At 48.5% G+C, this 13742-nt stretch overlaps 1 protein-coding gene across 3 annotated transcripts in view; it reads right to left on the bottom strand.

Annotated features, from left to right (window-relative positions):
• Positions 1-9922, bottom strand: part of ATG16L1 (autophagy related 16-like 1 (S. cerevisiae)) — a 32947-nt gene extending 23025 nt beyond the window's left edge. For all 3 annotated transcript variants that reach the window (XM_006866761.1, XM_006866762.1, XM_006866763.1), the window contains exons 1-2: positions 9808-9922; positions 5696-5789 (exon numbers count right to left, since the gene is read on the bottom strand). In XM_006866761.1, coding sequence (XP_006866823.1) covers positions 5696-5789; positions 9808-9922 — 209 coding nt within the window. The remainder of the gene's footprint in view (positions 1-5695; positions 5790-9807) is intronic.
• Positions 9923-13742: the final 3820 nt, after the last annotated feature.

The following is a 13742-nucleotide window of genomic DNA, read 5'->3' as shown; positions in this document are numbered from 1 at the left end:
TCAAGAAAACAAAAATCCTCACCACTGGACCAATAAACACCATTCTTATCAATGGAGAAAAGATTGAAGTTGTCAAGGACTTCTCTTCTTGGAACAACTATCAACACTCATAAAAGCAGCAGTCAAGAAATCAAATGGTGTATTACGTTAGGCAAATCTGCACAAGACCTTTTTAAAGTACTGAAGAGCAAAGATGTCAGCTTGAGAACTAAGGTGCACCCATGGTGTTTTCAATAGCCTCATATGGATGCGAAAGCTGGACAGTGAATCGTAGAAGAATTGACGCCTTTGAATTGTGTTGTTGGAGGAGAATACTAAAAGTGCCATGGGCTGCCAAAAGAACCAGTAGATCTGTTTTGGAAGAAATGCGGCCAGAGTGCTCCTTGGAGGCTAGGATGGGCAAACTTCGTCTCTCATACTTCAGACATATTGTCAGAAGGGACCAGTCGCTGGAGAAGGATATCATGTTTGATAAGGTGGAGGATCAGAGAAAAAGAGGAAAGCTCCCAGCGAGATGGACTAGCCACGTTGCAGCAACGATGGACTCAAGTGTGGCAATAATTGTGAGGTTGGCCCAGGATCGGACAGTGTTTCGTTTTGTTATGCATAGGGTCGCTATCAGTCGGTACCTAACAAAAACAGGGTGATTCCAAGGCTTTCTGCTGCTCAGCTGATCAAATCTGAGGGTCTGAGGATTACTAGTAGGAGCAAGTCTGGGGGGTACAGTAGAGTTCAATGTCAGGCATCCAGGTGAGTGTGTCGAGTGAAACTGGTTACCAAGTTTGGAGCTCACATGTAGACTCTGAAGCCCTAGGGCTGAATTAGGAGCCCCCAAGAACCACTGTGGTTCTGGAACCATAGTAGGCACAGACACAACAGAGCGACAGAGGAGTACTGAAGCCACCAAGGTTGAAGAATTCCTACTCAGACCTTATGGCGCCCTGAGTTAAACGTGTAAGAACATGCACCATAAGAACTAGCTTGCTCCCTGACTGAACCCCAATTACGAAAGCTCATAAGGAACAAAAGTTCAATGAGGGTACCCAAATGGGGGGACTACAAAGGTATGAAGTGACTGGTTTACAAGCTTTCAAGAGGGAGCCTAGTTTCAGAAGGTGCGGGGAAGGTAGAATCCCCACTGAGTGGTTTCCAACCTGTGTGGACGAGGCTGATAAAAGGAGATGGGGACAGGACTGCTATGGTTCAATAGTGAATAATTGCTGACTGTGAGTGTTGCAAATGTAAAGGTAGACGTTTTTGTAACAAAAAGAGGGGAGTGGTTGACTTTGCAGTCCAGGAGCGGAGGACCCTGGGACTATCAAGGGAGAAGAGCAGAGTCCAGGACCCTATCCAGAGAAGCAGTAACGCCAAAGATGGAGGCAGAGATGATGATGTGGAAAGACGTAGTGGCTGGGGACCCTGGACTCAGGGAGGGAGAGGGGCTTGCGGGGCATCCCCTTCGATTGTTTAACAGGTTGTATATTCCTGAGTGCTTCGTGGTACATCCCCCGCAAAAAACAGAAACAAAACAGAAGGAATGGAAGCAAATGCTGCTGAATGATGATGCATGGAGGGGACTGTAATCATTGCAATGAAATGAAATACAATAAGATAAATGTAAAGCTGATGTTCTCCCATGTAAACTATCACCCAATTCACAGTTAAAAAAAAAAAAAGTTCACTGGAAATATGCCATTAACAGCCATCCAGACCCAAACCCATTTTAGAAGCAAAGATTCTGACAATGATTTCTGGGACAAGTTCTAACGCTGAATACTGGATATTGCATGCTGTCCCCAGGTTTTGTCACAAATGTACACACCTCCCACAGTTCCCTAATCCTTTGTTAGGGGAGTCAGTGCTTTGAAACTGATCTCCCTTAACTATGTATGTGTTACAAGCAGTCCAACTGTGCTGCGCTTAGCTCCAGCCACTCCAGGTTAGTCCTAAGAAGAGAACAGACAGTACCCCAGCAGTCTGTAGTGGGGGTGTAGCCGGAGCAGAGGAGGTGGGGGAGACAGGAACAAGGGGTGACACAGTCCTCTCTCCAATTCCACCCTCCAGCTCCACAGGCAGTTTTATTACACGGCCTGGGCACATACTGATATGTCATCCTTGGAGGCCACGCAGGGCTTCCCATCAAACCCCAGGAAGCAGCAGCGGATTAGACAGTGGAACCTTACACGAAGCCATCTGGAATTGGCTTCAATTTAGCCTAACATGATGAACGCCACCATATCGCATACATGAAGAATGCTGAACCAGGAAAGTTTTTCTCCTCTATCACAAAAAAGGTGGGGGGAGACCCCCACAAAGAAAAGCACCCGTGTGGCAAAGGAGAGAAGGTAGGAGTGTCCGCTGCGATCAGACAGAGGAGCGCCTTCACTGGGCATGGAGGCTGGGCTTTGGGAGGAGTCTGAGAAGGGGCAGCGGGGTTGGATCTCTCAGGAAGGCGGGATCCCTTGAGACCATTTCCCTAGGGCAGATGTGTCTGCTCATCGGGCACGCTGTTAATCTTGTCACCAACAGTGACATGCTGTGGAAGAGTCATTGAAACCTCAAAGTACAACCAGGAGCGAGAACTCACACGAGACAAGGGCAACCACTCCACCGCTCACCACGGACAGCTCCCTATTTCAGTCAAAATAAACGGAGGCTCCGAGGCCGTCGGTCCAGGGCAGGGCTGGTAACCTGCTTTTACAGTTAGACTCAAGTTCTCAGACCACTCAAGATCAAACCCAATACCATCGAGTTCCAGCCAACTCAGAGAGGGTTTCCAAGACTAAAGCTTTAAAGGAGCCCAGAGCCTCATCTTTCTCCCTCGGAGCAGCTGGTGGGTTTGAACCACCAACCTTGTGATTAGCTGCCTAACTCACAGGACTCCTTAGCTCCCAAGGGATGGGAACACTGGAATAACACCAGCTGGTGGTCATCAGGCGCCGGAGGGCCTGCTGGGGCCCACTTTAAAGGCTGTCAGCAGGTCAGGTGATCTGCATTTCTAAAAAACTCTCAGGGGATGTGAATGCTGATTGACTAGCAAAGGACTGACCAGAAACTTTGGCTGGAGTGCTGGCTATCCACCCACCAACCCCCTCAGGCTCTGAGTCAGCAAGGATGGGGCCAAAGGAGTTACATTTCTAGTAAGCTCCCACAGGGTAACTGGAGGGAGGTAACCGGAGAGATGCTCACCTTCTGTGAGCACCTGGTTCTCCAACAAACACCCATGGGAGTTCCAGGGTGGCCCAGCTGGTTAAGCTCAACTGAAAGGATGGTGGTTCAAACCATCCCGAGGAGCAGGGGGAGAGAGGCTTGATCATCTGCTTCCACTATCACTGAGTCAATTGCACCTCAGAGCAACCTTACACAAGGTTTCAGACTGTAACTCTCTATGGGAGCACACAGCCTCATCTTTCTCTCAAGAAGGTGCTGGTGGGTTTGGACCCACATCATCGATTGACTTGTCTCCCCCAAATATGGGTCAGCTTGGCTGGATCATGATTCTCAAAGGTCTGGCAAGTGATGGGATGACCCACCATGACGTGATCTGATCTCACAGACCAATCAAAGGATCACGGAGGGGATGCACTCCCTTTAATCCATACCGAGACCACCAATGATGTGTTCTGGAAGAGTGGCGGAAACCTCAAAGCACAAACAGGAGCGAGGACTCACAGCAGAATAGAGTCACAACTGCTCCCTGCTGGTTCTACTCAGGAGAGTCAGTAGGTCAGCAGAGAAAGAGGGCCTCACTACCGCCAAGGAAGAGGAACCAGGAACAGAGTGTGTCCTTTGGCCTGGGCTCCCTGCACTGTGAAGCTCCTAAATCCAGGGGAAGATTGCTGCTGAGACCCATGGAGATCCCCATGGGATGCCGAAAGGGGCTCATGAGGACCTTTTCCTCCCAAGGCGGCATGTTAGCCTCCTGAACTGTGTGACAGTGCTTGTCTGCTAAAGCCTAGCCTTATGGTCTTTCTGCTCTGGCAGCACTAATTACTAAGACAACCATCAGCCTTGCTGTCAGTAGTCCAGTGCCTACCCCAGAGCCTTGAAAACCCTGTGGCACTGTTCTAACCGACACCATGGTATCGCTGTGGGTCAATAGTGACTGACTGGCCACTAACAGCAGCATCAAGCACACAGTGGACTGGGTTCCTTGAGAGGCCACGCTCATGGCCATTGCATCAACTCTGACTTACAGTGAACCCTAAAGGACAAACAGGAGACTAGCTTCACAGGAGATCCAAGACTGTAAACCTCTAGGCAAGCAAACAGCCACGCCGTTCTCTCTTGAAGCGGCTAGTGGGTTCAGAACCACCGACCTTTTGGTTAGCAACCCAACACCTCACTCACTGTACCACCACTATATTCCTAAGTCTAGCTCAACAGTCCAGGAAGACGGTATGTATATGAGGAGGGGCAGGCTCTAAGGGGACAGCCCGGCATATGGGTTGTGGAAATGGGGACACCAGTGACAGAGACACAGAAATCAGGTGAAGGAGGCCTGGCTGTGGACATATCTGGGGAAGGAAAGGCCAGCTAACCTACTCTCCCAACACAATTCACTAGAAAGGATTGCTCCAAATGTATTCATAGCACCTTTCCAACCAAATGAGTTTGGATGAAAGATAAGAGTCCAGGAATATTAACACCAAGGGAACAACCCAAGAAAATGTTTCAGGAAAGACCCATTCTGTCATCTTGCCAGGTGAAAAACCCAAGTGGAGGCAACTGTGTAACACATCACAGTATCTAGATAAAGCAGCTAAGCCAAGCCCAACAATTCTGCTTTCTCAAACCCTACCATGCCGTCCACTTCGTTTCACTCCAGCTAGCTGTGAATCAATGTGCAAACAGCAGTCCGGCTTTAGAGTAGTAACCACCACCGTTCCCGTACAGGACACCAAGCCTTCTACACAAACGTGATGAAGGCTAGCTTCAGTGCAGAAACAGAAGAGCCAGACTCTAGAACAACTCCTTCTGCAGGACTGATGTGCAGTGCCCAGATTCCTGACTATGGTTCTCAGGAAGAATTCCTTAACATCCACCCCTCTACTGTGAGCACATACGTGTATGTAACAAAACAAACGTGCCTTCCTTATCAAAACACAGTATTTTTCTAGACTGTTTCTTAAAAGATACAAATAGCTTAATGCAAACTGCTAGTGTGATTTCACACCTATTAATACATTGAAGGAGTCTTGGTGTGGCACTGTAGGGTCAGTCAGCACTGGACTGCTAACCATGTCAGTGGTTCAAACCCACCGACTGCTCCACAAAAACCCTAAAAGGGCCTGAAACCAACTCAATGGCACTTAACAATACATTCAAAAGAGGAAAAAAAAAAAGATTTGATTGTACACCAGTCAATCTTGCATTAACGAGAGCTGGTAAAACAGCTCAGAAATAACTACTCGGCAGAGTTTTTACAAAGCAAACACTAGTAGGCTAGAAAGAAACAAGCCTGCAGGCTGCCAGCTAACCTGCTCCATGAAGTTTCCCTCTAGCTGAAAGCATGGTGCCAAGGAAGCTGTCCAGGGAGGCACAGAGCTTTGACAACACTGTCTGCCTTCCGGGCATCAGAGGCCCAGGTGCAGACACAGGACTTGGTGTGTGCTTCTAAACAACAGAGGTGGCAGCTGGGTGTCTAGACAAAGATCACCGGAGACACAGATAATGGAGGTGCATTTCAAAGTACCTGATCTCATGTCTGTTTGGCACATCATGCTTCTCAGCTTGCAGTTTCTGGGTCAACACTGAGTGAAGGTCTGACTTTTCCAGCAACTTGTTATCTATTAAAACCAGAGAGACAGATAATTAGGATTCAGGTACACTTATTTACACCTCTCCTTCTTCCTCATCTGCCTTCGTTTGGCAGTTCTGCTGAAACGGTCCCCCCCCCGCCATGGTTTACCCTGCTGGTAAAACACTGGTGGCACAGCTTCAAGCATCACAGCCTCACACACACCATCGGAGTACAACACACCGACAGACGAGTGGTGCTGTGCACCATTAAGTTGGTTCTGACCCACAGCGACCCTGTACAGGGTTTCCAAGGAGCGGCTGGTGAGTTTGAACTGCCAACATTGCAGTTCAAACTGACTGTGCAGTCTAGCGCATTAGCCCACAGCGCCACACCAGGACTCCATGTACACTTTACTACACTTTATGTCTCATAAAGCCAAAGGAATAAGCAGGTCATAGGACCAGGTTTACCTTTACTAGGCATCAGCATACCTGATCCGGCCCTTTGTCACCTACCATGGCAATGGTCCTAAATCCACCAGCGTACAAATCTAGCACCACAGAATAAGCACTTGACCTCAAGGTCGGGGGTTCAAACTCACCAGCCACTCCTAGAAAACCCTATACAAGGTTGCTATGATTTGGAACTGACTCGACAGCACTTAACAACGTTCCTAGATGTTTCTGAGACTGAGCAGGGACAGCCCAACCAGAGTAACCACGGTCAGCCCTGCAGATGTCTCATCAACTCAGGGCGACACAATCACCTTCTACTCCCGAAAGCAAAATCTCTTCCCTCAGGAGTGTGAAGTCACACGGGTGCGCACATACACACTCCAAGGACAACAGAGATGGGAAAGGCTGCATGCCTCCAAGAATCACACAAGCTGGTAAATTTAATTACTTGGGAAAATGGATAGATGAGACAGTTCCCAACCTCAAGGAGCTCAAACCGAATGAAGGTCACCCCGAACAGGTGCTGAGAAGAGTGGTCTTCACTCACTGCCACGTCACTTTCCCAGGGGCCACATCTGAGTCAGGTCTTAGTGGAAACCAACAGTCCAGGTAGAAAGAAGCACATGAAGCTACGTGGGTGAAAATAAAGGTTGGTGCCAACATGTGAGGCAGGGTGCAATGAGAATTTTAGACTTTTTCTTAAACAGCAGGCAGACAGCTAAAGAAATGGCTTTTTACTGGCAAGAAGTGAAAGACAGACACTGACCTTCTTTGCTCAGGCAACCAAAGCATCAGATAGAACACAAACATATGTTTGACAGGGAACGTAAGTACCAGGGACTTTTCAAATGAAAAGTCAGAGCTAGGAGATAGGAATGACAGCCGCACAGTGAGAGCGGATGGGATGGAGGCTGCAGAGCAAAGCAAGAAACTGACCTGGCAGAAGAGCCGTAATTGAAAGGGGCCGCTGCAAGACCTCTTTAAAGTGTGAAAGCTGGACAGTGACTAACGAAGGCCTTTGATTACGGTGCTGACATCCCTGTATACTGAATGTATCTTGAAAGCAGTACAGCCAGAATACTCCCTAGAAGTGAGGATGGCGAGACTTCACCTCACATACGCTGGACAAGTTGGCAGGAGGGACCAGTCCTGGAGAAGAGCATCATGTTCGGGAAAGTGGAGGGTCCAGTGAAAAGGAGAAAGACCTCCAACAAGATGGACTGACACAGTGGCTGCAACAATTGTGAGCACAGTGCAGGAATGGGCAGTGCTTCCTTCTGTGGTACGTGCGGTCACTGAGTGGAGCGAATTTAAGGGCACCTAACAAAACAGCCACAAACCCTAAAAGCCTGTCCAGCAAAACGGTGAAGGAGCTTATGCCAATGACTCCTCCTGTCAGAACACTTCTGAGCGGAAGCAGAAAGAATGGCCTCACCAATAGAACTTCAAAGCATTGGCTCAGCTGAACAGGAAGCTGGTACCAACAGGGGGGACTGTGACACTGAGAAAAGCTGAAAATACACCAGAGTGGAAGGGCCCGAATAATTCTTCTAAATGTTGCACCAAAGCAGGGGGCCTCCCAAAGGTTCCTATCACTAAAGAGGAGGGTGGAGTGGGATGAGGCACCCACAAACTTCCTTTCATCTTTCTCTTCAGGCTCAGAACTGGGCGAGACTGGGCACACAGGAATGAGTGGAAGTGATCTCCCCAAACTGACAAAAGCATGTATCAAGCAGCAATGGTCTTGCTTTCCTGTCTCCTCTCTCCCCCCTCAGAACGGCACCACTCACCCACTGGCTATTTAACAAGATCAATTTTTCTCCTTCACCCTCCTGCCAGAACAAGAGACGCATTCAGTGTGTGAGAGAGATGAAAAGCACTTTACATTGGAGATGATTATGTGGCTGGCTTTCAAAGCACTTATCTGCACAGCATCTTTTCATAAAGCTGGCAGGGCAAGCTTCGTTTACATTTTATATAGGCCACGAACCAGCCTCAACAAGGATTCAGTGAAAAGGTCAGGGGTGGGGCGCGGCCTCTACAGCACTGACTTTCAGTGTGCTTTCTCTTAAAGAATGTGGATTTATTCAGGGTGAACCTAATGGAAATGAGGGGCTCCTAGGGCCAGTAGGAGGGGTTTCCTAGGCAGCAGTGGCTCCTCAGGGCCTTTGGCTTCCTCAATGAAAAGCAGGGAGGAGCCAGCAGAAAAGCAAACACAAAAGGTTTAGGAGCATCAAGCCAGTCATGTAATCCTGATCTGCCTCAGTTTCCTCCCGTGGAAAAGGGCAATAGAAGTGCATGCTTCATAGAAATTGGGGGGAAATAAAACGAAAACATCACACGCCAAATGATGACCTCAGTACTCCAATTTGTCAGCACATTAAAATCACTTTGTTGTGTGCTGTAGTGTCGGCTCCAACTCATCAGTGATCCTGTATAGGGCTTCCAAGGAGTGGCTGGTGGGTTAGAATCAGTGCTTATCCTCCATCGACTCCACAACCACTTTAAGGAGCATCAATACCACCCCCCCATCTCTGGGTACCACCTGCGCGGTGGAATTTTACAAAAGGCGTCCTGGTGGGTAATGTATTGTACTGGTGGGTAATGGGTTATGTGTTGTGCTGATCACTGCAAGGTCGGCAGTTCGAATCTACCAGTCGCTCCACAAGAGAAAGATGAGGCTTTCCCCTCTTATAAAGCTTTACAGCCTCGAAAACCCTATACAGGGTCTCTATGAGTCGGAACTGACTCCATGGCACACCACCACCACCAGGATAAGCACTGGATTCTCACCACACGATCGGTGGTTCAAACCCACCTCTCAGTTCCTCTGAGACCCTATGCAGACTAACATCGCTTAACAAGAGATTCCAACGGGCAGACAGGATTTCAATGAGCAGCACTGATTTAACCATTTCTTTCCCCAAATGTGCCATCGGCTAGGGTAAGGCACGGGAATGGTCCTCCAAACGGACCTAAGTTTAGACACTTTCTACAGAGAAACATGGGAGGTAGTGGGAGAAGACGACCCCATCATCATTCCCACTGAAGGGTTCCAATCACAGCATAGATTATGATGTCCCGGTCAGAAAGGGAAATCAGACTCAAAATGTTCCCCAAGGTGGCGTGTCTGTGGCAATAGGTCTGCGGGGTGGGGGGGAGGCAATGTTCCTTTGACAGAGAACCAGGGGCCATGATGCCAATTCCGATTCATAGACACCCTACAGGGAAGGGAAGGCCGAGTAGAACTGTTTGTGGGATTTACGAAAGCCGATAGCCAAGTCTTTTCTCCGCGGAGCAGCGGGTGGGTTCAAACTGCTGACCTGCATGTTGGCAAACCAACGCTTAATCACCGCGCCACCAGAGCTCCAATTTTGCTTTTTACAAGACGATACTACTTTGGCGGGCTAAGGTATTCAGTCAGGACCCTCAGTTACTCCACAGCGTGGGCGCTGCTGGGACAGACAGACACTAATGCGCGGTCGCCGAAAGCCCCGCCGCCGTGGCCTCCAAGGATAAAGCGGAAGAGGGCGGGAAGGGCGCACGAAGTCGCGGGCTCTCCGGGGCCCGACGCCACCCGCCCGCCCCCGGCCCGCAGGCGCCGCTCACACTGCAGGATGATCTCCTCAAACGTCTGCCTCTGCAGCCGGTCCCGGCGTCGCAGCTCCTCGGCGATGTGGCGCTTCCAGCGCGGGAAGTCGGCGGCGCGGAGGCCGGACGACATGGCGCGCGCAGCCCGGGCGCTTCAGCGCCGCCGATCCGAGCGGGGGCTGGCGGCCGCGGCCCGCAGCATGGGGCGAGCTGCGCTCAGGAAGGCGGCCACCCGGAGCTCAGCTCCACTCACAGGCCGTCCCTGACACCATCCAGGACGCGCTTCCGGTTCCTGCCGGAAATGCTTTCGGCGCGGAGCCGGAAGTCCCACCTTCTCGGCGGCGCCTTACGCCCCAGCACGCCAGCGGCGCGTCGGTGACGCCAGGCACCCGGTAGTGACGCTATTCCGAAGCTGGAAGCGCCCTACGGAAAGGTGTCCTTGCAATTCACCCCTCCACTGCAAGTTTAGGCTTTCTTTGCTGATTTTCTTATTTTAATATTTTCATTCTTGGCGTACCTCCCTTTTCTTCACCTCTTCGTTTATAAATAGAAGTGGGGTCCAGCCGCCACATAGTAGCGATGTCACCGTGGACGAGTGACAACCTACCTACGTAATCCTCAGTTTTCACATTGGGCTGCTAACCTCAAGAACAGCGGTTCAAACCTACCAAGTGCTCCAAGGGAGAATGTCTGCTCTCATTGAGATGTACAGTCTCAGAAACCCATATAGGGTGGCTGTGAGTCGGAATCGAGTGCATATTTTGTTGTTTTCGTGCTCATTGTACTGTTGTTAGACGCCAGCGAGTTAGTTCCAACGCGTCACAACCCAAGTGCAACAGAACACTGCCCCATTCTTTGCCATCCCCACGATGCGTGCTATGTTTGAGCCCATTCTTGAAGCCACTTTGTCAATCCCTCTCATTGAGGGTCTTCTGCTACTGACCCTTTACCGAGCATAATGTCTGTATTAGAGCTTCCATTCTAAGGCCTTGATTTGCAGAAGGCTCTGGTTTGTGGTAATGCAGAGTCCTGGTGTAGTGCTGTGGGTTAATGCGCCAGACTGCAAAGCTATTTGAACTGCAAGGTAGGTGATTCAAGCTCACCAGCCACTCCTCAGAAACCCTATACAGGGTCACTATGGGTCAGAATTGACTAGACGGCACATCACAACATCAACAATGGTTTCCAGTGGACTCCTGGCGTGGCGCTATGGAATAAAGTATTGGACGGCAAGGCTGGTTTGAACCACAAGGTCGGCAGTTCAAACTCACCAGCTGCAAACCCTATACAGGGTTGCTATGAGTCTGAAGTAACTTGACAGTACTTAACAATAACAGTGGTTTCCAGTGGCAGCAGCAACAGATTCAAGTGTAACAAGGATTGCAGGGATAGTGCAGGGCCAGCCAGTCTGAGTTCTGCTGTGCATACAGTTGCTATGAGATGGAACTTATTCATTGGTACCTAACTACGTGGTTTACAGCGGAGCTCTGGTGTGGCCTCCGTAGGACAAACACTGGACTGTTAATCTCAAGGTCAGTGGTTTAAACCCGCCAGCCGCTGCTTGGAAACCTTAAACAGTCACTGTGAATTGGCAACAACTTAATAGTGCTTAATTAAACAACGTGGCTTACAGCGAGAGCCTTACCTCCACTTTGAGTCTTGACATAAATCCAGCTTCTCTTGAGCTCTTCCTGACCACAGTCTAGCAATGTAGACAGTTTTGCCCTCAGGCATTGTGTGTTTGAAACAACTCCCCTAGCCAGCCCAGGAAAGGTGTGTGGCAGGGTTGTATTCTTTCACCATACTTATTCAATCTGTATGCTGAGCAAATTATCTGAGAAATCAGATTTTATAAAGAACATGGCATCAGGATTGGAGGAAAGTTTATTAACAACCTGAGATATGCAGATGATATTACCATGTTTGCTGGAAGCAAAGAAGACTTAAAATACTGGTGATCAAAGACCGAGCCTTCCTTATGGAGTGCAACCTCAATGTAAAGAAAACATAAATCTTCACAATGGACCAATAAAGAGCATCACGATAAACCGAAAAAAATTGAGGTTACCAAACACTTCATTTTACTTGGATCCACAAGCAATTCTCCTGGAAACAGCAGTCAAGAAAAGAAATCGAACGGCACTTTGCATTAAATAAATCTGCAAATGACCTCTGTAAAGTGTTAAAGATGTCACTTTGAAGACTAAGGTGCACCTGACTCAATTCATATATTCAGTCACCTCGTATGCATGTAAAAAATTGGACAATGAGTCAGGACAACCATAGGAGAATTGATGCATTTGAATTATGGTGCTGGCAAAGAATAATGAGAGTACCATGGACTGCCAGAGGAACAAACAAATCTGTGTTGGAAAAAGTACAGCCAGGCTGCTCCTTAGAAGCAATGATATCAAGACACTCTCTCTTTTCTTTGTTGTCAGGAGGAATCAGTTCCTGGAGAAGGACATCATGCTTGATAAAGTGGAGGGTCAGAGCAAAAGAGGACCATCCCTAATGAGACAGATTGACACAGTGGCAGCAACACTGGACTCAAACATAACAACTGTGAACACCGGACAGGACCAGGCAGAGTTTCGTTGTGTTGTGCATCAGATCACTATGAGTTGGAACCAACTCGACAGCACCTTAGAACACCAACAGCCAGTCTAGAAGAAGCTCTGGTGGCACTGTTAGATAAGCACTGGACTGCTAACCTTAAGGTCAGCAGTTCTAACCCACCAATTGCTCCACAGAAGAAAGATGAGGCTTTCTTTTCCCCTAAAGATTTATAGCGTCAAAAAGAAATATTTAATGTACTGTAAATCCTTATACAGATACCAACTCAATGGTACCCTAAAACAGCGATGATAGCCAGTCTAGGAAGGGACACTATTACCCTCAGGAACTTACCTGAATGTACCTTTAATGGAAATTGGGGTTCAGAGCCCACGGTCATGAGTCACGCTCCCACCAAGATGGCTGGAAGGCCCCAGAACCAACCCTAGAAGCCTTTCAGTCTGCTATAGTGTATATAAGGAACTCTGGTAGCGTAGTGGTTACAAATCGGCCTGCGAACCTTAAGGTCAGAAATTCGAAACTACCAGCTGTTCCGCAGGAGAAAGATGAGGCTTTCTGTTCCCGTAAAGATTTATAGCCTCGGAAACCCTGTACAGGGTGGCTATGGGTTGGTTCCGACTCCACGGCACATCACCACCACCACCACCACCATAGTTTATATATCCCAACCATGGTCCCTTTCCCATTTTTCTAGTCCCATCTGTGACCATGATGAATTGATCTCCTTCCTGTCATGATTTTGTCATAATTTCCTTGTTTTCCATGTTCTATCATTGGCCACGTGGCTGAGTCCATTGGACACCAACCATCATGGCCTTATGCTGATGGTTTTCCTCAGCCCAGTGATCTGCCTCCCCCTTATCTTTGTCCTGTTTAAAACTTACTAAAGAAGTCTGTATAAAATATATTTGAATTTGGGGTTTTTTCAACCCCTAGAATATGTACTCTAGGGATTGGTTTCTCTTGATAACATGTCCAAAGTACATGAGACAAGTCTTGGCCATTCTTATTTCTAAAGAGCATTCTAGCTATACTTCTTCCAAGACACGATAAAGTAACTTTACCTAATATTCAGTACACTTCTGAGATCTATCTGAAGTGTGGAGGCTCCCTCTCCCCCCACCTAGGAAGCAGCTTTGTTTTCTGGGAAGTGGAATGCAAATAGAAATGAAAGAAAACTGTGATGAATATTTCAAGAATTAGACTTACAGTATGCTAATCATTAGGAGTCCCAGGGTGGTGCTGCGGGCTAATGCACTGGATTGCAAAGTCGGTTTGAACCACAAAGTCAGCAGTTCAAGCTCACCAGTTGCTACCTGGAAACCTTATGCAGGGTCACAATGGGTCAGAACTGACTCGACAGCACTTAACAACAA

This window comes from Chrysochloris asiatica, unplaced genomic scaffold, assembly GCF_000296735.1.
Source record: "Chrysochloris asiatica unplaced genomic scaffold, ChrAsi1.0 scaffold00096, whole genome shotgun sequence".
Lineage (NCBI taxonomy): Eukaryota > Metazoa > Chordata > Mammalia > Afrosoricida > Chrysochloridae > Chrysochloris > Chrysochloris asiatica.
The sequence above is the reverse complement of the archived record's forward strand: the minus strand, read 5'-3'. Positions and strand labels throughout refer to the sequence as shown.